The sequence below is a fragment of the Lithobates pipiens genome, unplaced genomic scaffold (assembly GCF_037356315.1).
Source record: "Lithobates pipiens isolate NorthernLeopardFrog02 unplaced genomic scaffold, aLitPip1_a1.2 Scaffold_3, whole genome shotgun sequence".
NCBI lineage: Eukaryota > Metazoa > Chordata > Amphibia > Anura > Ranidae > Lithobates > Lithobates pipiens.
This window is the reverse complement of record NW_027507790.1, coordinates 148,171,194-148,194,528: the sequence shown is the minus strand read 5'-3', so window position 1 is coordinate 148,194,528 and position 23,335 is coordinate 148,171,194. Positions and strand designations below refer to the sequence as shown.

The following is a 23,335-nucleotide window of genomic DNA, read 5'->3' as shown; positions in this document are numbered from 1 at the left end:
AGGGCCTCATCCCCACAACCCTGAGTGGTAGTTGTGGGGGGTCTGCGGGCGGGGGGCTTATCAGAATCTGGAAGCCCCCTTTAACAAGGGGACCCCCAAATCCAGCCCCCCCTGTTTGAAATGGTAAGGGGGTACAAAAGTACCCCTACCATTTCACAAAGAAAGTGTAAAAATGGTTAAATAAGACAAACACACTTTTGAAAAATTCCTTTCTTAAAAATAAAAAAAATTAAAAAAATATTCCAGCGGTGGTAATCCACTCTTGCTATCCAGCAATGGATGATCATATCCAGCGACGGGGGATCTCTCAGTCCAGCGCTGTCCATACATCCGTCTTCTGTCTCCACTCCGGAGACACTGCGGGGATCCCAGCGCTGACGTTTCTTATATTAGGAGGGCGCAGGTTTCCGTTACATCAGAGGGGGCGGGGTCACCCATACGTCACTGGGGAACCCCTGGCTCCCCTCACCAGCGTCAGAGGGGGCAGGGTCAGGTGACGGGTGGCCCCGCCCTCCTAATATAAGAAACGTCAGCGCTGGAATCCCTGCAGTGTCTCCAGAGTGGAGACAGATAACGGATGTATGGACAACGCTGGACTGAGAGATCCCCCGTCGCTGGATGTGATCATCCATCGCTGGACCCCGGAGATCCGTCGCTGGATAGCAAGAGTGGATTACCACTGCTGGAATCTTTTTTTATTTTTATTTTTAATAAAGGAATTTTTCAAAAGTGTGTTTGTCTTATTTAACCATTTTTACACTTTCTTTGTGAAATGGTAGGGGTACTTTTGTACCTCCTTACCATTTCAAACAGGGGGGGCCGGGATCTGGGGGTCCCCTTGTTAAAGGGGGCTTCCAGATTCTGATAAGCCCCCGGCCCGCAGACCCCCACAACCACCGCTCAGGGTTGTGGGGATGAGGCCCTTGTTCCCATCAACATAGGGACATGGTGCTTTGAGGGGTCACAGACCCCCAAAGCATCCTCCCAATGTTGAGGGCATGTGGCCTGGTACGGTTCAGGAGGGAGGGGGGCCGCTCTCTCGCCCCCCTATTTTCCTGCGGCCGGCCAGGTTGCGTGCTTGGATAAAGGGTCTGGTATGGATATTTAGGGGGACCCCCACGTCAATTTTTTTTTTACATTTGACACAGGGTTCCACTTAATATCCATAGCAGACCTGAAGGGCCTGGTAATTGAATTTAGGGGAACCCCCACGTTTTTGTTTTTTTTTATCAATGAATGAATGAATTGTCGGCTAATACAGAGAACACTCATTGAGTGTTCTCTGTATTACGGGAGCCAACAATATAGCCGCAAGTGATTTTAAAAGACTTTTTTTCCTGCACAAATGACACTTTGTGCAGGGACAGTTCTAAGCACCAGAAACATGCGCCCCTTCACAGGCATACTATAGATACCCCCCAGGTACCACATTTAAAGGAATATTACACTTTTATTGTTTCACTTTAATCATTATTAAAATCACTGCTCCTGAAAAAACTGACGTTTTTAAAACTTTTTTTTGCATTGATCCATGTCCCCTGGGGCAGGACCCAGGTCCCCAAACACTTTTTAGGACAGTAACTTGCATATTACCCTTTAAAATTAGCACTTTAGATTTCTCCCATAGACTTGTATAGGGTGTTCCGGCTTTTCGAATTTGCCGCGAACAGCCCAAATTGTTCACTGTTCACAGGCCACTCGGTGCAAAACTTTTGCACAGAGCAGGTAAGTATGACATGTTTATTACTTTAAGTAAAAAATGGCTTCATTCTCATGAGGCGGATCCGCTGCCTCGGAGTCCACCTCTGTCTGCCAGCTCAGCAGGAGATTTCTCTGTTGATCTCCACTGAGCCGGTGGATGACAGGTCCCTCTCTGCTCACTGAGTTTTCATGGAGAGATCGGATGAAAACCGTCAGCGTGTGCATTTTCATCAGATCTCACCCGATCCGATCCGCCAGCGACGGATCCGAACATAGGTCCATCTGTCTGCTTTTGGCGGATCGGACCGGGTCGGATGTCAGCGGACATGTCACCGCTGACATCCGCCACTCCACTCCATAGCAGTGATTCTCAACCAGGGTTCCGTGGAACCTTAGGGTTCCTCCAGAGGATGCTAGGGGTTCCTTTAGCATTGGGCAATTTCTGCCTCTCAGATAAGTTCCCACTGACACCATTCTTCCCACTGACCATCACACTAATGTATCATGAGTTGTAGATTTCAAATTTTTTGAAGGGGTTTCCCCGAGACCGGAGAACTATTTCAAGGGTTCCTCTGTGTTGAAAAGGTTGAGAAAGGCTGCTCCATAGACTAGAATGGAGCACTCGGTCAGGTCCGTTGTCAAACCTGACAGGTGGACCTGAACGTTCCGACAGTGTGAAAGGGGCCTAAAGCTAAACAATTGCTTTAGATTCTTCAGAAACAACATCTTTTAAAGAGAAGGGTAAGCAATTTCTGGTTTCACACCTAATTGCACTATAATGTTGTATACAAAGATTTTTGCACTGCTCAGTAAGGTGTTGCTGAGTGGTGGAACTCTGGACACTGGTAGCATAGGGGGCATACGTTGACTCACATTTTACAGTGACTGGCAGGCAATCAAGCACATGAATAGGGTCTCTAAGATAACAAATCTGTTTCAGAATAGGTAAAGTAAGTGGATCATTTACAAAGTAGATTCCCTCAGGTAGTGTAGAGACATCAGATCCAGTATCAAGCTTCCAGATAATGGAGTAGCCTTTGTAAGTATAAGCAGTAGACATACTGTAGTTGAACTACACCCATAGTAGTATTTGTTCTGTATGTGCAGCTCTGCATTGTGATTTAGATTGTTTTTTTTTTTGTCCCTTTGTATTTGGACTGAATATGTGCCTTACAGGAGACAAATTCACAGCCAGTATGTTTTCAGTAGTCCCCTGACTGACTCTTTGCTCCAAGCATAGTAGTTTAATTTTGGCTTGAAATTGTAATAGTCTTTGCTAGAGTTAAATCATGTTCCAAAAACAATCTTATGTGGGCTGAGTTTGTTTTTTCTACTAATTGGTCTCTCATGATTTTATCTGTTAGCATTCCAAACTCATGGGTATCAGCTAAGGCATTTTCTTTTTCCGTTCAACCACTTGATGTAGATGGGGGAATCCTGCCCACTGGGCCTTTGTACTCTGACAGTAGGTTAGACCTTCTTCACCACTATCAGAATACAGTGATCAGCATTGCAGGGTGTAGCCTGCGGCACTGATCAAGCAGGGAAAACCAGACAGGGTGGTTGTACAGAAGTTGATCGGTAGAGTATAGAAGATACTCTGTCCTTCTGCTCTCAGGTGGTGAATAAGTAAAGCACACATTCTAGCAGTGTGCAAGTCCTCCTGATTAGCAGCAGCTATATCATAGGGCGGCACAGTGGTGTAGTGGTTAGCACTCTCACCTAGCAGTAAAAAGGGTTGCTGGTTTGAATCCCAACCACAACACTACCTGCCTGGAGTTTGCATGTTCTCCCTGTGCCTGCGTGGGTTTCCGCCAGGTACTCCAGTCTCCTCCCACACTCCAAAGACATGCAGGTAGGTTAATTGGCTTCTATCCCAAATTGGCCCTAGTATATGAATGGGGACCTTATATTGTTGGATCCTTGAGGGTAGGGTCCGATGTGAGTGTGCAATGTACAGGGATAGGGACAATTGTAGACACTCACTCAGGTTGAACTGGATGGACTGGTGTCTTTATTCAACCTTACTAACTATGTATTCCAGGGATCTGCAATTAGCGGACCTCCAGCTGTTGCAGAACTTCAAGTCCCATGAGGCATAGCAAGACTCTGACAGCAATAAGCATGACACTCAGAGGCAGAGGCATGATGGGACTTGTAGTTTTGCAACAGCTGGAGGCCCGCTAATTGCAGATCCCTGATGTATACCAATCCATACAGTAGAAGACATTGAAGGCTCACCAGCATATCCAGGACTAGGGGTGGTGGGCAGGAAGGACAGTTGCCCTGGCCGCAATGGTTTATTGCAGGGATGAGGATGCCCTGACCATAACCTTATGAGAGGAGGGGGGGGGGATATTTTGGCATCTTTGCCCTGGCTGACCTCAGCACTGCTCACCATGGTGTAGGAAAAAAGGTGCAGGCTGCTGAAGAGATTGAATAGACATTATTATCACCAATATTGTTGCGCCCTGTAGTCTGGGAGACAGCATAGCTATAGAGTACTTTATTTACAAGTTCAAACATTAATGAATTTATAAGTGTATTATACATATAACAACTGTAAGTAGTGACATCCACAGGACAGAGGTATGAAAACAGCACCAAACAAATCTATGCAGTCAAACTAATATGTAGTACCCCTGATCCCCAGACCAGATGTATCTCAGAAGCAGGGCGGCTTAGCATTTCACCTCAGGGTCTAGTCCTCTGCAATAGTGGAGCAATGTTAACAGATGACCGTCAGTAATTTTTTGATGCAAGAAATTGGGTTTTTCCATTTACAAACTTTTTTTATTAGAAAGTTACAAAAGGTGGTACATAAAATGTAGCACTTTGAAATATCATCATAACATCTTAGTACAGAAGTTTGTCAAGAATTGTACAACATGACCAAGATTGTCCAGTAGAAATTGAGTTTTTATTGACTCTCACTCAATATTCCTGGAAGAAGGAAATTAAGGCACAGGACACCCATGGATTTAGCAGACTCCAAATGAGTGAAAAAACGATGTACAGTCTTCAGATAGAGAACCTTCAGGCCAACACAGCAATCTGTGAAATCAGCTCCTGACTGTAAGACACCCGTTGGTTCAGCTACCAACACACAGGGTGGGGGGGCTACCACACTTCAGTCAAGGACCAAGCTTTTCCCAATGTCTCAGGTTCCACAATTAGGCTTAATTTCTTCCATTGTACTTGGATCCCCATGCTCAGCATAGTAGGCCCCACACCTAGGCCTCTGTCCAGGCAGCCTAAGACAATCAGGCAGCCATTTACATTCCTCCTCTATGCAGGAGGCCTGGGGGCCAACTGACCTCCCAAGCTCACTCTTGAAAATGTATACCCTCTTTCAGGCAGTCCCACTCACAATCCAACTAGTGATTGGCTAGACAGATACAAATATTCCTAACTCTGACTAGTACAGTCTTCCATGCTACTGCTAGGGACACTCCCCAGCAGTAGGCAGAAGCAATGGATACCCAGAGCCCTGGAGAGACCCACGAAAGCTAAAATATCATTCAATCCGTCTCAGGCAGACCCTAAGTCTAGCAAATACTACATGTGAATAGGCACTCTTGCTTAAGGCAAGGATAACACATATATGTATACATATATCAACTCAGAGTTTATACTCTCTCATTTATGAGTATTGCATTGGTATCAGTCCAATGATAAGACAAGCAGTAATGTGCAACTTGAAGTTTATTGTGTGAATGCAAGATAAATTGACAACGACAATAAGATTAAAAGGGGTATAAAACAAGCATCAGACAAGGTATAACCATCAGGAAATTATTGTTGTACCAATGGTGCCTAGGAGTAGCTTCTGCAAAGATCACTAGTTGGCAGCACAATACAGAATAACACTATTAAAAAAGATAAGAAAATAAAATTGCTAGTAATAAACCACATAGCACAGTTCAGTCTAATGATAATACAGATACTTGGTTCTTTGGTAGGGGATGACCCACCTCTCTGCTGGTTAACCACAGGATTCTCTGCGCAGGCTCCACAAGAGTCCTACAGACGGGTATACAAGGAAGCACCCGAAGAGTTCTAGGCCAGCTAGCACAGTGCCCACACAGTGACTGAGGCTTAAGATAAAGCTGTGTGCTGTTGTGCTCTTACCCGGTGTCCCATACCTCAGAGAAAATGGAGGATCCCCATCTGGTGACAGCTAATGTACCTGAGAGAAGGAAACTGTGTAATGAAATTTCCCCTGGGAGTGTCCAGATACCCTGGGAATTGTGGCCTGCACCCACTGCTGGACAAGGTGGGTAAAGAGGAACTCCACTGCAGAGCTCTCCAGATTCCTGGAGACTAGGCAAAGTTAATACAACTACTTCTAATTTTCAAATGTCATTGAACCCAACTGAAAATACGTGTCACTTCTTTGAAAATAGGGATCCCTATCCTGCTATTTTGGTTTTGTGATTGGATCCTTTATCCAAGTGAGCAGATTATTTTTAAACATTCCAATACATGCAGGTTTCTGAGAGATCTATCTGTAACATTAGAACCTAACATCAGAATATCAGACATTTGGTTTCTTTTGCCAAGAAGACATGAACATCTGAACATCAAGGTCACTGTAACCAGTGTGGCTGTGTTGATTGTGTTGTTCTGTTCTAAGTTTCATTAATTGTAGGATTGACTGTTGTCTCTGATTAGTCCAGAAAGCTCTGGAAATTAGTGAGCAGGAATAGACAGAGCAGCGGGGTCTTTTTCACTAGCTCACAGCCGGGGGGGGGGGGGGCTACTTGCCCCCTTAGGCTATCCTGCTATACACCTGCAGAGGCCTCATCTGGGCTATGTGGAGGCCTGCTTTGCTGAAAGCCATAGAAAGCTGCCGAGGGACTGTTATCTGAGGATCTAGTCTGGTATCACAGGGAAAAAGGTTCGCAAGGATATTGGAAGAAGACAACCAGTGGCAGCTGGTGCTCAAATTTTTTTTGGGGGGAGCAAACAAACTGAAACTGAACAAACTGACAAACTGAAAAAAAACTATCAATTGCAGCCTCACTGTGCCCATCAAATGCAGCCACTGTGCCCATCAATTGCAGCGACTGTGCCATCAAACGCAGCCACTGTGCCCATCAAATGCAGCTACTGTGCCCATCAATTGCAGCGACTGTGCCATCAAACGCAGCCACTGTGCCATCAAATGCCGCCATTGTGCCATCAAATGCCGCCATTGTGCCATCAAATGCCGCCATTGTGCCATCAAATGCCTCCAGTGTGCCCATCAAATGCCGCCACTGTGCCCCATCAAATGATGCCACTGTGCCCATCAAATGATGCCACTGTGCCCATCAAATGCAACCACTGTGCCCATTAAATGCAACCACTGTGCCCCATCAAATGCTGCCACTGTGCCCCATCAAATTCTGCCATTGTGCCCCATCAAATACCGCCACTTTGCCATTCAAACGTCTCCAATGTGACCCCCCCGCCCGCTCGCCATCTGCCCATCACTTACCCTATCTCAGTGGCGGTCAGGCAGCTGGCAACAGAGGCGAGCTGTGGGACCTTGCAATGGCAAGCTGTGTCCACCATGAGTCTCCTCCCCTACTCCAACAGCGTCCAACAGCTCCTATCCTTTGTGCTAACCAGGTGATGGTTATCAGACCTGTGCTACCTGATTGGCAGGGAGGCAGTTCAGTGTTAGAAAAGTGAATATTCATTTGCTTTTCTAACAGACCTGGGTGGACTCCCGAGCACAATGCTTTGCGCTCCGAGTTCACCTTTTTTGAAGCCAATTAGAGCCTATTAGAGCCTAATCAGGTGCTTCAAAAATAAACCCTGTAATTCAGGCGCCCGGCTTCCGAAAAGGGGCCAGACACCTGAATAGGGGGGAGGTGACAGCGGCCATTGATAGATTCATGCAATGCATGAATCTATCCATCAGTCATAGAGAGGGGTGGCTGGAGAGAGGGGGCAGCACCCGTGCACCCTTAATGGACGCACCGCCACTGAATGCAACCAATTTTCCAAGGACATTTGTGATTATAGACTGGAGAGATAGAGATCCTAATGACTGTGGGCTGAGGTCATCTCTTGTGTGTCGAGTCAGCTGTGTGCATAAAGGGGACATAGTGTCCAGTGTCCTGAAGAGCTTTCATTCTATTTAATTCCCAGTGAAAGAACTTCCCTTGGACTTTCCACTATAGGAAAATTACTGTTCTTAAGTTTGCTACAGGCTCACAGTTCTATGGAAGATAAGTGTCCTCCTATTTGTAGATAATTTTTGGAGCATCCCATTCAATTTCCTATCTGTATCAAAATTCCCTAAAAATACCAAAAGTACCAAAAAGAAATCCCCTGGACTGTTCATTGAGCCAAAGAGTGACTATGATCGTGTGTCTGGGTGCAAGGCAACTATTGAAAGGACTCTGGGCAATAGTCTAAGTGGCACTTTCGGGGGTAGTGCTACATGTCAAAAAGAATTCCCTGTTCTAACCAGGAACTCTCATGACTCTGTGCTGCATAGGGTTTCCACCTTGCTGGTATTTTGCAGGCCTAGTTAGAAAAATTGGGACTTTATATTATTGTTATTATTAGAGCCCATTCACACCAGGCACTCCACAAAAGTGTACTTAACACACATTAGCTTGCATGTTAATATACGTTGCATTAAGGCAGCCAATTCATTGGAATGACCTGTCTAACGTTCCTCCTAGCTGCCTAGCGCAGTGCATTGCAAAACACAGTACTGCGTTACCTTGAGTTACAGTGAGGTGTAACTCAGGTGCGTTGTTAAAGTGTATTCCAACAACCATTACCATTGGTAGGGACTGGCCCCTACCGGTAGGAAAGAAATCATTTTTGGCTAGAAAATTTTCAACCTTAGTTGCGCCCCCTGGTGTAAGCAGAAGTTACTGCTTTGCTTGTTATCCAAGGCAGCCTGAATACCCCTCACAGTTCTCTTCTATTACTTTGCCTGCACTGCAGATTGTGGACAGGAAAACCTGTCATCAAAGTTATAGTTCACTGACCTGGAACAAGGGAGTATCTTACAGGCTATAACTGACTTTTTTGGTCTGCACGCTTGATATGTGTTTGTGACTCCAAAAGTACTGAAGCAAGAGGCAGCCAGGCAACTAGCATTTTGAAAAGAAGGTCAGCAATTGTAGCATATGTACTGTATTTTTCTCATGAAGAGTTTATTTAGAGATTGTCCTGTGGACAGATCCTCCCACCTGAGCTGTGGATATCTGCAGCTCTCCAGAGTTACCATGGGCCTCTTGGCTGCTTCTCTGATTAATGCTCTCCTTGCCTGGTCTGTCAGTTTAGGTGGATGGCCATGTCTTGGTAGGTTTGCAGTTGTGCCATACTCTATCCATTTTCGGATGATGTATTGAACAATGCTACGTGAGATGTTTTAAGCTTGGGATATTTTTTTATAACATAACCCTACTTTAACCAGTTGCTGACCATCCGCCGCAGTTGCACTGCGGCAGAATGGCACGGCTGGGCGAAGCGACGTTATGTTATATCGCTTCACCCTGTGACCCTGTGGAGCACCCGCTGCTTGCCCCCTGAGCCGATGCAAGTGCACGGTGGTCACGATCACCACCTGGCTCCCACGATCGCTCAGGGCACACGGAGAACCGGGATCTGTGTGTGTAAACACAGTTTCTGGTTCTCTGAGGAGAGAACAGACAGATTGTCTGTCTGTTCATACAGAGTATCAACAGGGATATGTCATCTCCCTTGTACAGTCCCCTCCCCCCTTCAGCTAGAACACAAACTAGGGAACACATTAACCACTTGATTGCCCCTAGTGTTAACCCCTTCACTGCCAGTGACATTTTTACGGCAATCAATGCATTTTCTATAGCATTGATCGCTGTATTAATGCCAGTGGTCCCAAAAGTGTATCAAAATTGTCCGATGTGTCCGCCATAATGTCACAGTCCCAATAAAAATCACAGATCGCCACCATTACTATTAAAAAAAAAATTACTAATAAAAATGCCATAAAACTATCCCCTATTTTGTAGACGCCGTAACTTTTGGGCAAACCAATCAATATACGATTATTGCAATTTTTTTTTACTTAAAATATGTAGAAGAATACATATCGGCCTAAACTGAGGGAAAATTTTTTTTTTTTATATATTTTTGGGGGATATTTATTATAGTAAAAAATAATGCTTTTTTTCAAAATTGTCGCTTTTTTTGTTTATAGCACAAAAATTAAAAAGGCGATCAAATACCACCAAAAGAAAGCTCTATTTGTGGGGAAAAAAGGACGTCAATTTTGTTTTTGTGCAATGTCGCACAACCACGCAATTGTCAGTTAAAGTGACGCAGTGCCGAATCGCAAAAAGTGCTCTGGTCAGGAAGGGGGTAAAATCTTCTGGGACTGAAGCGGTTAAACTTCTCCACAACTTTATTCCTGACCTGTCTGATGTGTTCCTTGGCCTTCATGATGCTGTTCACTAAGGTTCTCTAACAAACATTCGAGGGCTTCACGGAACAGACGTATTTATACTGAGATTAAATTATACACAGGTGGACTCTAGTTACTAATTAGGTGACTTCTGAAGGCAATTGCTTCCAAAGATGGTTCATTTGGTCAGTTGCTTTCCAAGCTTTGCACGCAAAATGATTATTGCGCCCATTGACCAGTTTTATCAAAATTGATCTGATCATTTCTCCTCTAAAGTCTCTTTCCACATACACACAATGGGGGGATTTACTTAAACTGGTTCACAAAAAAACTGATGCAGCTGTGCATAGTAATCAATCAATCAGCTTCTAACTTAAGTTTGTGCAACTAAGCTGTGCCAATAAGACCTAGAAGCTGATTGGGTACTATGCACAGCTGCATCAGATTCTGTGTGCACCCATTTTAGTAAATCCCACCCCCCCCACTGTTGCACAACTGTATCAGTATTTTTTACACTGTGTGATAGCGTATACGCATTTCTGGATACGTTTTGAAAATGGCACTATATTGGTACAGCTTGCTTGGCATAGCACAGCCTGTGCTCTTTCTTCCTCTCCCGAGTGCTCAGAGTAAATGGTGCGTATTTTAATGAAAGAACTGATGGACTGTTCCCTGTTGAATTTTTATTAGGTAATGCAGCTATTAGGAAAGATGGAAACTTCAATTTTTGAGCAGAACAACAAAGTGAAGAGTGCCCAGGGGGAGCAGCGCCATGAGATCCAACTCCTAGATCTCAAGTATGTATTTTAATTACATTAATGCAGCTCCAAGAAGAAAATTGCCTTTAGTCTAATGACAAGCTTGGCATAAAATAAGAGACTAAATCAATACAGAGTTAAGAAGTAAAACTTGGGAATCACTATGACAACTTGATCGCTTACTGTTTTATTGAATTAGGAGAATGTGTTATAATGTGTCCAGTGGAATTATTCAGTATTTAAAGTAATCTTGTCTTTAACCTGGGCAAATCAGACTGAGCTTTTGATGAATAAAGTATACTGTATAACTGCTTAAGGGTCGCCTCCTGCACAAATACGTCGGCAGAATGGCATGGCTGGGCACAAGCATGTACCGGTACGTTGCTCTTTAAGTGCCTAGCCATGGGTCCTGAGCTCCGTGACCGTGGCCGTGGGACCAGCAGACCTGATCGCCGCTGGTATCCCACGATCGGGTCACAGAGCTAAAGAACGAGGTGAGGTCTGTGTAAACAAACCTCTCCCCGTGCTTCCTACTGTGGCTGTCAGTGATAGTCTGTTCCCTGTTATAGGGAAAGACGATCAGTGACGTCACATGCCAGGCCTCGTCCCTACAATAAAAGAAAACACATAACGTCCCACATAACCCCTCCTCGCCCCCTAGTGGTTAAATCCTTCACTGCCAGTGTCATTTCCACAGGAATCAAAGCATTTAAATAGCACTGATTGCTGTATAAATGACGATGGTCCCAAAAATTTGTCAAAAATGTCTGATGTGTCCCCCATAATGTAGCAATCACAATAAAAATCGATGGTCACCGCCATTACTAGTAAAAAAAAATATTAATAAAAATGCTATAAAACTATCCCCTATTCTGTAAACTCTATAACTTTTGCGCAAACCACTCAATAATCGCTAATTGCATTTTTTTTAACCAAAAATATGTAGAAGAATATGTATCGGCCTAAACTGAGGAAAAAAAATGTTTTTATATATATTTTTTGGGGATATTTATTATAGCAAAAAGTAAAAAATATTACATTTTTTTCAAAATTGTCGCTCTATTTTTGTTTATAGTGCAAAAAATAAAAACCGCAGAGGTGATCAAATACCACCAAAAGAAAGCTCTATTTGTGGTAAAAAAAAGGACGCCAATTTTGTTTGGGAGCCACGTTGCACGACCGCGCAATTGTCAGTTAAAGCGACGCAGTGCCGAATCACAAAAAGGGGCCTGGTCCTTTGGCTGCAAATTGGTCCGGGGCTTAAGTGGGAAAACCAGGAAACCTGCACTGAAAATTGCATAAAAAACACAAATCCAAGATAAAAGTAGCTAAAGTTATATGCAAATCATAGTTTGCTGTAAAAGTAGCACTTGGCCTGCCCCCTGCTACCTTTGAGGCTTCCTTGTTTGTCAGTCAGCTTTACTAATACATTGTAAAAATGTGACTGTAACTTCAGTTGCCGATATCACTACTGTTAGTTTAGATGTGTTTATTTTTAAATAAAGGTTTATGTATTTTTTTCATTATTTGTAGAGTCTGAGTTGCTTATGTTTTTGATGGTTTAATTATTGTCTTTTGCAGGATTTCATGTGTGCTACATGCTACAGTCTTAATAGGAATAAATATATTCTAGACCAGGGGGTGTTCAAACTTTCTGAACAAAAGGGCCTGTTTACTGTCCTTCAAACTTTAGGGGACCTGGACTGTGGCCAGTAGGAGAAGAAAATGGCCTGGCGTCAGTGGGAGTAAACATTGCCCCATCGTTGCTATCAGTGGGAGGAATAGTGTCCCATCATTGGTTTCATTGGGAGGAATAGTGCCCCATCATTGATATCAATGGGAGGAATAGTTCCCCATCATTGATATCAATGGGAGGAATAGTTCCCCATCATTGATATCAATGGGAGGAATAGTGCCCCATCATTGATATCAATGGGAGAAATAGTGCCCCATCATTGATATCATTGGGAGGAATAGTGCCCCATGGTTGGCTCCAGTGAGAGGACTAGTATCACATTATCAGTGGCAAGAACTATGCCTCACTGTTGCTGACTGTGGGGAGAATATTGCCCCAAGGGCCAGATAAAAGTGGGCTAAGGTCTACATCCGGCCTGGGCTACACTTTGGAGGCCACTGCTGTAGACCCAAAAGACTGTTTGGATTATACCAGTGTGTCTCACTCACAGCAAGTGTGCCCAGAAATGAATTATAGTTAAAAGTTTGGTGTGTTAATATTAAATTATACACAGGGTGACTCTATTTACTAATTAGGTGACTTCTGAAGGCAATTGGTTCTACTAGATTTTAGTTGGGGGGTATCGGAGTAAAGGGGGCGGAATACAAATGCACACTTTTCAGATATTTATTTGTAAAACATTTTGAAAACCATTTATCATTTTCCTTACACTTCACAATTATGTGCTACATTGTGTTGGTCTATCACATAAAATTCTAATAAAATACATTTACAAAATATAAAATGTGGAGAATTTCAAGGGGTATGAATACTTATTCAAGGCACTGTAGGATCCATGGTGAAGTGAGGTGGAAGCTGCAGTATTGTTAGGTCATGGTGAAGAAGTTATGGGAATATTGAACAGAATCCAGACTGGTTACAAATCCAGATACTCCATTCCTTAATCTATGCATTAACCAAAAATACAACATTGGGCAAATCTGAAGAAGTGCACAATGCTTCTTCTACCTAAAATAGTGCCATTATCAATAGTGCTACTAAAGTAGATCTACAGCCTTCTTCAGACCTGTGCGGTCCACTGTGGAGCATTACTGCATGCATGGTATTTTTTGCAATAAAACAGACCATTTTTTAAATGGGCCGTTGGTGCATGGCAATGGGCCACAAAACTGACCTGCAGCATTTTTTTTAACACAGTATGGGTCTGTTGCCACCTACTGTACTTGTGTGTTGGGGTGACATTCCAATCTAAATCAATGACAATGCACATCACAAAGGGTGTTTTACAGTGCATTACAGCTATGGATCGGTCTGAAGTGGTGAAAGCTCCATGGCTGCTATCCTCATTCCTATTTGCCAGCGTAGTTACATAGTAGATGAGGTTGAAAAAAAGACACAAGTCCATCAAGTCCATCAAGTCCAACCTACGTGTGTGATTATATGTCAGTATTACATTGTATATCACTGTATGTTGCGGTCGTTTAGGTGGTTATCTAATAGTTTCTTGAAACTATCAATGCCCCCCACTGAGACCACCGCCTGTGGAAGGGAATTCCACAGCCTTGCCGCTCTTACAGTAAAGAAACCTCTACGTAGTTTAAGGTTAAACCTCTTTTCTTCTAATTTTAATGAGTGGCCACAAGTCTTGTTAAACTCCCTTTTGTGAAAAAGTTTTATTCCTATTGTGGGGTCACCAGTATGGTATTTGTATATTGAAATCTTATCCCCTCTCAAGAGTCTCTTCTCCAGAGAGAATAAGTTCAGTGCTCGCAACCTTTCCTCATAACTAATATCCTCCAGACCCTTTATTAGCTTTGTTGCCCTTCTTTGTACTCACTCCATTTCCAGCACATCCTTCCTGAGGACTGGTTCCCAGAACTGGACAGCATACTCCAGGTGTGGCCAGACCAGAGTCTTGTAGAGTGGGAGAATTATCGCTTTATCTCTGGAGGAGATCCCCTTTTTAATGCATGCCAATATTCTGTTTTGCTTTGTTAGCAGCAGCTTGGCATTGCATGCTATTACTGAGCCTATCATCTACCAGGATCCCCAGGTCCTTTTCCATCCTGGATTCCCCCAGAGGTTCTCCCCCCAGCATATAGAATAGCTATACCGTATAGCTTAGTGAGTGGTAAGCATACCTACTGTCAGGGCTGGACGGGGACAAAAATTTGGCCCTGGACTTCATCCAGACCAGCCCACTTTAATTTTGCAAACAAGCACAAAAACAGTATATAAAACTATGTGCAATTGTGCAAAAAAAAACATAAGTAGCATAACATAAGGAGTCCTCACTAACCTCTTTTATTCACTTCTTCTCCTCTGTATTTTTCTCATCTTTCTCACATCACTGCGTGAAGTTGAGGGCAAGTCGCGCAGCCATTACTTAGTCACTGAAACTGGCCCACTGAGCCATCGGCCCACCGGGAAAGTCCCTGTAGTCCCAATGGGCAGTACATGCCTGCATACTGTAGGTCAGTGATTCACTGGGTAAATGAAACAAGGCTGAGGATGAAAGTTAAAGAATATCTACTATTTTAACCACTTGCCGACCGCCGCACGACGATATACGTCGACAGAATGGCACGGGCAGGCATATGGGCGTATATATACGTCCCTGCCTTCCCGCGGGTGGGGGGCCCGGTCGGGCCCCCCCCGGTGCCTGCGGCGGTCGGTATTCGTTCGGGAGCGATCCGGGATGAGGGGGCGGCCATTTATTCATGGCCACCCCCTCGCGATCGCTCCCGACGAATAGAAATGCTCCGTGACATCACTTCCTCTCCTGTAATGTAAACACAGGAGAGGAAGTGATGTAATCTCTCCTCCGTGTCGGTAGTTTTCGTTCCGGCACCGAGGAGAGAGGATCGGTGAGTTGCACCAACACGACACTACACAGTAGAACATGCCAGGCACACTCACACCCCCCCTTCACCCCCCGATCACCCCCCCAATTACCCCTGCCCCCCCAGTCACAGTGACACCAATTGCATTTTTTTTTTTTTGCATTGGTGTCATTTGTGACTGTAATAAGTGTTAGGGCAGTTAGGGTTAGCCCCCTTTAGTTCTAATGTACCCCCCTAACCCCCCCAATAAAGGTTTAACCCCGTGATCACCCCCCGTCGCCAGTGTCACTAAGGCTGGGTTCACATTGCAGCGGTTTATGAGAACGAATGTGATTCGCACCGCACTGCAGTGCAAATCACATCCGATCTCTGTGCGATTTGAGTTCAGCCATACAGATAGTATGGCTGAATTCGCGCCGCACCCGCCGCAAATTCGCACGGGACCCTTTTTTTGGTCCGCAGCAGAATCGGATCGCATGGGTGTTCACACCATGCGATCCGAGTTTGCAGATCGCACTGCGATATGCGAACTGATCTGGGGGTGTCATTAACATTTCACTGACACTCCCAGCAGTTCGCATAGGGCAGTGTGAACTGCCGCCGGGAGGCATGTGATGCGGGAACCCGCCGCGGATTCGTGGCGTTCCCGCATCGCTCCAGTGTGAACCCAGCCTAATAAGCGATCATTTTTCTGATCGCTGTATTAGTGTCACAGGTGACGCTAGTTAGGCAGGTAGGTATTTAGGTTCGCCGCAACTTTTTATAGCGCCAGGGACCCCCATATACTACCGCATAAAGCCCCCTGATTGCCCCCTAGTTAACCCTTTCACCAGTGATCACCATATAACTGTTACAGGTGACGCTGGTTGGTTAGTTATTTTTTTATAGTTTCAGGGCACCCGCCATTTATTACCTAGTCTCACTAGTGTACCCCTAAATTTAGGGGTGTCTACTTTCCAAAATGGGGTCATTTGGGGGGGGTTTGTGCCATCTTGGCATTTTATGGCCTTCAAAACTGTAACGCCCTTAGAAAGCCTGAAGGCGGTGCTTGGTTTTCGGGGCCCCGTACGCGGCTAGGCTCCCAAAAAGTCCCACATATGTGGTATCCCCGTACTCAGGAGAAGCAGCAGAATTTATTTTGGGGTGTCATTTTACATATGCCCATAGCATGTGTGAGCAATATATCATTTAGTGACAACTTTGTGTAAAAAAAAATTCAATCGCTTGAGGCAAAAAAATAAAATATTCAATGGGCTCAACATGCCTCTTATCAATTTCCTTAGGGGGTCTACTTTCCAAAATGGGGTCATTTGGGGGGGTTTTGTACTGCCCTGCCATTTTAGCACCTCAAGAAATGAGATAGGCAGTCGTAAACTAAAAGCTGCGTAAATTCCAGAAAACGTACCTTAGTTTGTAGATGTGACAACTTTTGCGCAAACCAATAAATATACAGTTATTGATTTTTTTTTACCAAAGACATGTGGCTGAATACATTTTGGCCTAAATGTATGACTAAAATTGAGTTTATTGGATTTTTCTAATAACAAAAATTAGAAAATATCATTTTTTTTCAAAATTTGCGGTCTTTTTACGTTTATATCGCAAAAAATAAAAATCGCAGAGGCAATCAAATACCATCAAAAGAAAGCTCTATTTGTGGGAAGAAAAGGACGCAAATTTTGTTTGGGTACAACATTGCATGACCGCGCAATTACCAGTTAAAGCAGCGCAGTGCCAAATTGTAAAAAGACCTCTGGTCATTGACCAGCAAAATGGTCCGGTCTGAAAGTGGTTAAACAAATCAGGAGTGGCAATGCTAATATTGAAGTGATAACTGAGCCTGCAATTACCCCCTGCAGATATTACTAAGAAATCCTGTAAGTACTCAAGATTACATGATGATAATTTTGTTATGTTGCTAATTATGTTTCTTTTTCTCAGACTTGGTGGTATTTTTGATGACATTCAAGGACAAATTCAAAATCAGCACAAATGGGCTGCATCTCAGCTAGACAGGCTAGCTGAAGAACAGACTCAGCATATTCAGCAACATCTTAATAATCTCCAGGAAAAAATGGTGAGTGGCATTAATTGATTATTTTTTAAGAATGCTAAGCAGATTGAGAAACATTTTCCTTCTTAATAAAATGTATGATATAAGGTATTTTTAAAGTTTCACTCATTTGCATATGGATGAAAGCCTACTGGGGTCATCTCCTGGAGAATCCACAAGAGAGATCTCGATGCCAAAGTTTCCAGGGTTGTCACGCTCCCAATAACCTGGAATCATTTAAGTAAAATCTAAAACCCAACAAAAAAAGTGAGGTACCTGGCAATGGCTGCAGAAGATATCGACTCCTTGGAACTAAGGTGTAGCTCAGTGTTTCTCAACCTTCTTTCAGTCATGTCACCCTTTCAAATTCTGCACCCCATTTTAAAATGAAACTAGTAGTTTAAGATAACGCAGCAACATCCACACATGTAGGACACCCAACATCAGAGGTGATATATTCTTCCAAAGCAAATACACCTTTGCACACTGCTACTGACTAGTATTCCAGAGTTTCCCATCTCCCTCAGCTTCTCCCCACTCCTTCAGCTAATGTGACACCAGTACTGATGGAGAGGGGCAGGGAAGGGGCAAACAAGTATGTTGTATCGACCAATGACATCATTTGTTGTTAGGACACCGGCAGCTAGAAGGTTGCAATGGTGCACAATGAAAACCTGTGGCTTTCTGGAACTAAAAGGTAGGCTTAATTTTTAGGCATTTTGCTAAAGCACCCCTGAAGAAATCTGAAGGTACCCTACTCAAAAGGCTGGTGTAGATGTCCCTCTACTGGAATCCACAACATGTACAAAGCCAATGGGTGATCCATGTCTTTAGAGGCTTACTGTAAAGTTAAAGTATTCCCAATAGAGGATGACAATCTTTTTATTTATATGTACAATACCACCTAACACTGGTAACTATTTCTGTTTACAGCACATGTACAGGTGATGGCAACTCTATAGAGTAAGTACAAACTTACTCACCCTCTCTGCCCAACTCTCCACCCAAACCACATCCAAACTCTGCCCCAACCCCACATCCAGCCACACCTTCCTTAGAGGAGAGAGTTACAGCAGCACCAAAAGATTATTATGAGTTAAAGCTTAGAACGGTGTATCACATAAGGAAAACCCCCCCCCCCAGGACTCCTATCATCACAAATCTCCCCACAGCTCCCCTCTCATCACAAATCCCCCACAGCTCCACTATTATCACAAATACCCCCACAGCTCCGCTCTCATCACAAATCCCCCCACAGCTCCCCTCTCATCACAAATCTCCCCACAACTCTCCTCTCATCACAAATCCCCCCACAGCTCTCCTCTCATCACAAATCTCCCCACAACTCTCCTCTCATCACAAATCCCCCCACAGCTCTCCTCTCATCACAAATCCCCCCACAGCTCTCCTCTCATCACAAATCTCCCCACAACTCTCCTCTCATCACAAATCCCCCCACAGCTCTCCTCTCGTCACAAATCCCCCCACAGCTCCCCTCTCATCACAAATCTCCCCACAACTCTCCTCTCATCACAAATCCCCCACAGCTCCCCTCACATCAAAAATCCCCCCACAGCTCTCCTCTCATCACAAATCCCCCCACAGCTCCCCTCTCATCACAAATCCCCCCACAGCTCACCTCTCATCACAAATCTCCCCACAGCTCCCCTCTCATCACAAATTGCCCACACACACTTTCTCAGCTCCCCTCTCTGCACAAATCGCCCCAAGCTCTCCTCTGTGTACAATGTCCCCCCCTCTGCTAAACACACACAAACGTTACCTCTCTGCACATATTCCCCCTCCCCCACATACTTTCATAGTGCACTCCTCTCTGAACGAACTCAGTCTCTGCAAAAGTTCTCCCTCGTTTTCAGTGACAGATTCCTCACCTCTTCCTCCATCACTGCACTCTGTGGTACATGCAGGCTTTTTTTTTCTGCACAGAGCAGTGGACTGGAGAGCTCCCCCTACTGTAGCACAGAGTTGAGGAGGTGTTTCAGGGCTCCTGTGCTCCATGCTACAGATGCTGAGTAGCAGCGGCAGGCAGGGATGGAAGCTTCCTTCCAAAGCACTGCAGCAGCTGAACGATGGGATCGGAAGCACTCATCAGTGATCGAGGGCAGCAGCCTGGAGTACCCAGCACTAGCATAGAGAAGCCAGTGGAGGACGTGCGCTGTGCAGAAAACTTCCTCTACTGGCTTCAGTATTAAATGACAGGCAGGAGAGGAGAGGGCTGCCAGAGGATCCGGAACACAGTTTCGCTGTGTTCCAGCAGAAAGAAAAGCTCTGGTTATAACCCATTCCAGTTTCTTCTTGTTATCTGTGTCCCATTTGGGAGCTTTCTCTTCACTTCCTGTGAAGTGAGAGGAAATCCCTCCAAAGTGAGGGAATCTTGATGTGTCCATAGGGTCACCAGAACTAGCGTCTCCATTGGAAGATTTCCTCTCTGTTATTGTTCTGATGTCAATGTAAAATTGTACCTTTTTCTTTTCACCTTTGATGATAATGGTAAAAAAAAACAAATAGAGAGGGTCAATCTCTCTAATGCCACATACACACGATCGAAATTCCGGCCAGAAAAAGACAGATGAGAGTGTTTCATCGGAAAATGCGACCATGTGTAGGCTCCATTGGAACTTAGATGTCCGAATTTCCGCCAGCCAAAAATTGATAGCATAATTTTCCTGACGGAAAAACTTTCTATCGGAAATTCCGATCGCGTGTATGCAATTCCGACACAAAAATCACGCATGCTCAGATTCAACTACGAGACAGAAACTATTGGCTACTGGCTATTGAACTTCCTTTTTCTAGTCCCGTTGTACGTGTTGTACGTCACCGCGTTCTAAACGATCGGAATTTGGTGTGACCGTGTGTAGGCAAGACAGCTTAAGCGGAATTCCATCGGAAATTCCATCGGGAAGACCATCAGATTTTTTTCCTACGAGAATTCCGATCGTGTGTACGCGTCATAACAGGGGCACAGACTGCAATAAAAACAGACACCTGTTCAAATTCCTCTCCACTCTATCCAAAACTAAAAAAAAGCTTTGTCCCTAGTTACACTTTAAGACCCGGCAGCACTTCATCTATCATTTGTGATGAGTTTAGAAACAGCAAAACAGGAACCCTCTAGCGGAACTTTAAAAGGCAATGACTCCAAAAATTGTGTATGTAGACAATAGATATAAAAATTAATATTTTATAATATATTATTATATATAATATTAATATAAGTTTAATAGTACAAATTCTAAAAACATAGATACATGGAAAATTTGTATCACAAGATTACAAGTTCAATAATATGTATCCACATGAGATCATAGAAAACTACCTATTTTTACATCACTGTTGTGCAACTGTACAGAGTGAAACTCTACGCGTTTCAAGATAATGCGTCATTCCTCTTCATCAGGAGAAAGTGATAGAAAGGGTTTATGATATCTACAATTCAAAAAATACAATGAGTACAAAATAGATGTATACAACTATTTTGAAAACAAACAAATTCTTTGTTGAAAAAACAGGCACTTGATTACAGTTTGAAAACATGTCTACTAACCAGAGATATAGAAGCAGGTATCTTGGATACGAAGAAAGGGTTGAAGACAACAAACAAGGAAAGAAATTTGTGATGAGTTACAATGTGGTCTTTTAAAACCCATGGAGGAGCCTATGGAAATAAAACGTATCACTTCCAAATACACATTAAGTGATAATACAGGAATTTATAGCATTAAATTGACACCATCTCTAATTGTTTACAATGGGTAAATGCACTTTCTTTAATTGACAATTTATTAAATGTACATCTCGATCTTTTAATTACACATTTCTGGGAACAAATAATTATTATTACAATCCAGCTGAAAAGCTGTTGTGTTCTAGCAGATTAAAATTGCTTTGTTCATGATGAATTACAAATATAATTATTTCAGTAAGTGCATTGTTTTAATTTACAGTACATTGGAAATGCTATTGCCTAAATACAACTCCTTAGTAAATGCAATAGCCTGAAATTCCAGGCATTTGAAATGAAGCAATTAAGGCAGATTTAGGAAAGTGCATCTCGGCTTTCTGTCTCATAAATTGGCAGACACTTCAACAGTCAGTCTCCAGGAGGAGAAGCAATAAGGCATAGACTCCAATGTATAACGCCTGAAGATTGTGGCAAAACACAAGTTCTCCTTAACCACTTCAGCCCCGGAGGATTTTACCCCCTTCCTTACCAGAGCACTTTTTGCGATTTGGCACTGCGTCGCTTTAACTGACAATTGCAAGATCGTGCGATATTTTACCCAAACAAAATTGACGCCCTTTTTTTCCCACAAATAGAGCTTTATTTTGGTGGTATTTGATCACTTCTGCGGTTTTTATTTTTTGCGCTATAAACAAAAAAAGAGCGATTTTGAAAAAAAAAAACACAATATTTTTTACTTTTTGCTATCATAAATATCCAATTTAAAAAAAAATAATAATAATTTTTTCCTCGGTTTAGGCCGATACGTATTCTTCTACATATTTTTGGTAAAAAAAAAAAATCGCAATTAGCGATTATTGATTGGTTTGCGCAAAGGTTATAGCATCTACAAAATAGGGGATAGATTTATGGCTTTTTTCTTTTTTTTTTTATTAGTAATGGCGGTGATCTGCGATTTTTTTTGTGACTGCGCCATTATGGCGGACACATCAGACACTTTTGACACATTTTTTGGACCATTCACATTTATACAGCGATCGTGCTATAAAATTGCACCGATTACTGTGTAAATGTGACTGACAGGGAAGGGGTTAACACCAGGGGGCGCTGTAGGGGTTAATATGTTCCCTATGGGAGTGATTCTAACTGTGGGGGGAGGGGACTCACAAGGGGAGGAGACCAATCGGTGTTCTTCTGTACTGGGAATACACCAGCGGTCTCCTCTCCTCTGACAGGACGTGGATCTGTGTGTTTACATACACAGATCCATGGTCCTGCTGTGTTCGCAATCGCGGGTGCCCGGCGGGTGCACATGCACCGGGTCCTGAGTGATGGGAATCAGAGGACGTTATATGATGCCCACCCAGGATGGGAGATCCCATCTGTGGGCATCATATGACTATAGGCCAGGGCTGAAGTGGTTAAAGTGGAGCATCACTCTCTCAAACCACATTAACTATTTTCAGTCCTCGTGTTGATAACGTTAGTAGAAGGGTAGGAAAGTATATAATTTGTATTTGTTTTAAACTTTTGTTTTACATTTTTCAGTTAATTCCTGGTTTCCAGGCTTAGGCAAATGAATGCATACATCACAGGGTCTTCAGGAGGGGAGGAGGAGATTTCTCAGCTAAGCACACCCTCCTGTCTGCATGCCTGAACTAAGGGCAGATGGATGCCACAAAGTAAATATTTCATAAATCATCTGCCCTTAGTCATGAAGGCTACAACCAAAAATGCTTGAAAGCTTTTTAAAGTGATTTCTTAGCAAAATAAAGCATGGAGACATGGATGGATGGGAGAGTTTGCTTTGAATATTAAAAATTAATTAAATAATATTTTAGGTTTGTACAGTGTAGTTCCACTTTCAAGATGAGCACCAATAAAAAAACAAAAAACAAGAAATGCAGTAATGCAGTGATGTACTAATAACAGGTGGAATGCCCTAGTGTTGGGGGGGGGGGGGGGGGGGGGGTCAGAAAAGTTGTATATTTTGGATTCTGAAGGAAAAGGAGAGGTGCAGCATGGGGGGGATGCCAGAGGGAGAAGAAGTGCAGTACAAGGAGCAAGCTAAAGAGACACAGACTGGAGGCAAAGGTTAAAGGGGGAAGAGAGACATATTATATGAGAGAGACTGGATGTAGAGATAAACACAATACAGGGGCATGCGTGAGAGGAAGATA

General features: G+C 43.5%; 1 protein-coding gene across 1 annotated transcript in view; it reads left to right on the top strand.

The window, feature by feature from the left end:
• FAM81B (family with sequence similarity 81 member B) overlaps nucleotides 1–23,335 on the top strand; it is a 116,308-nt gene that overhangs the window by 67,635 nt on the left and 25,338 nt on the right. The window contains exons 6-7 of the mRNA XM_077462381.1: nucleotides 10,790–10,896; nucleotides 17,338–17,473. Coding sequence (XP_077318507.1) covers nucleotides 10,790–10,896; nucleotides 17,338–17,473 — 243 coding nt within the window. The remainder of the gene's footprint in view (nucleotides 1–10,789; nucleotides 10,897–17,337; nucleotides 17,474–23,335) is intronic.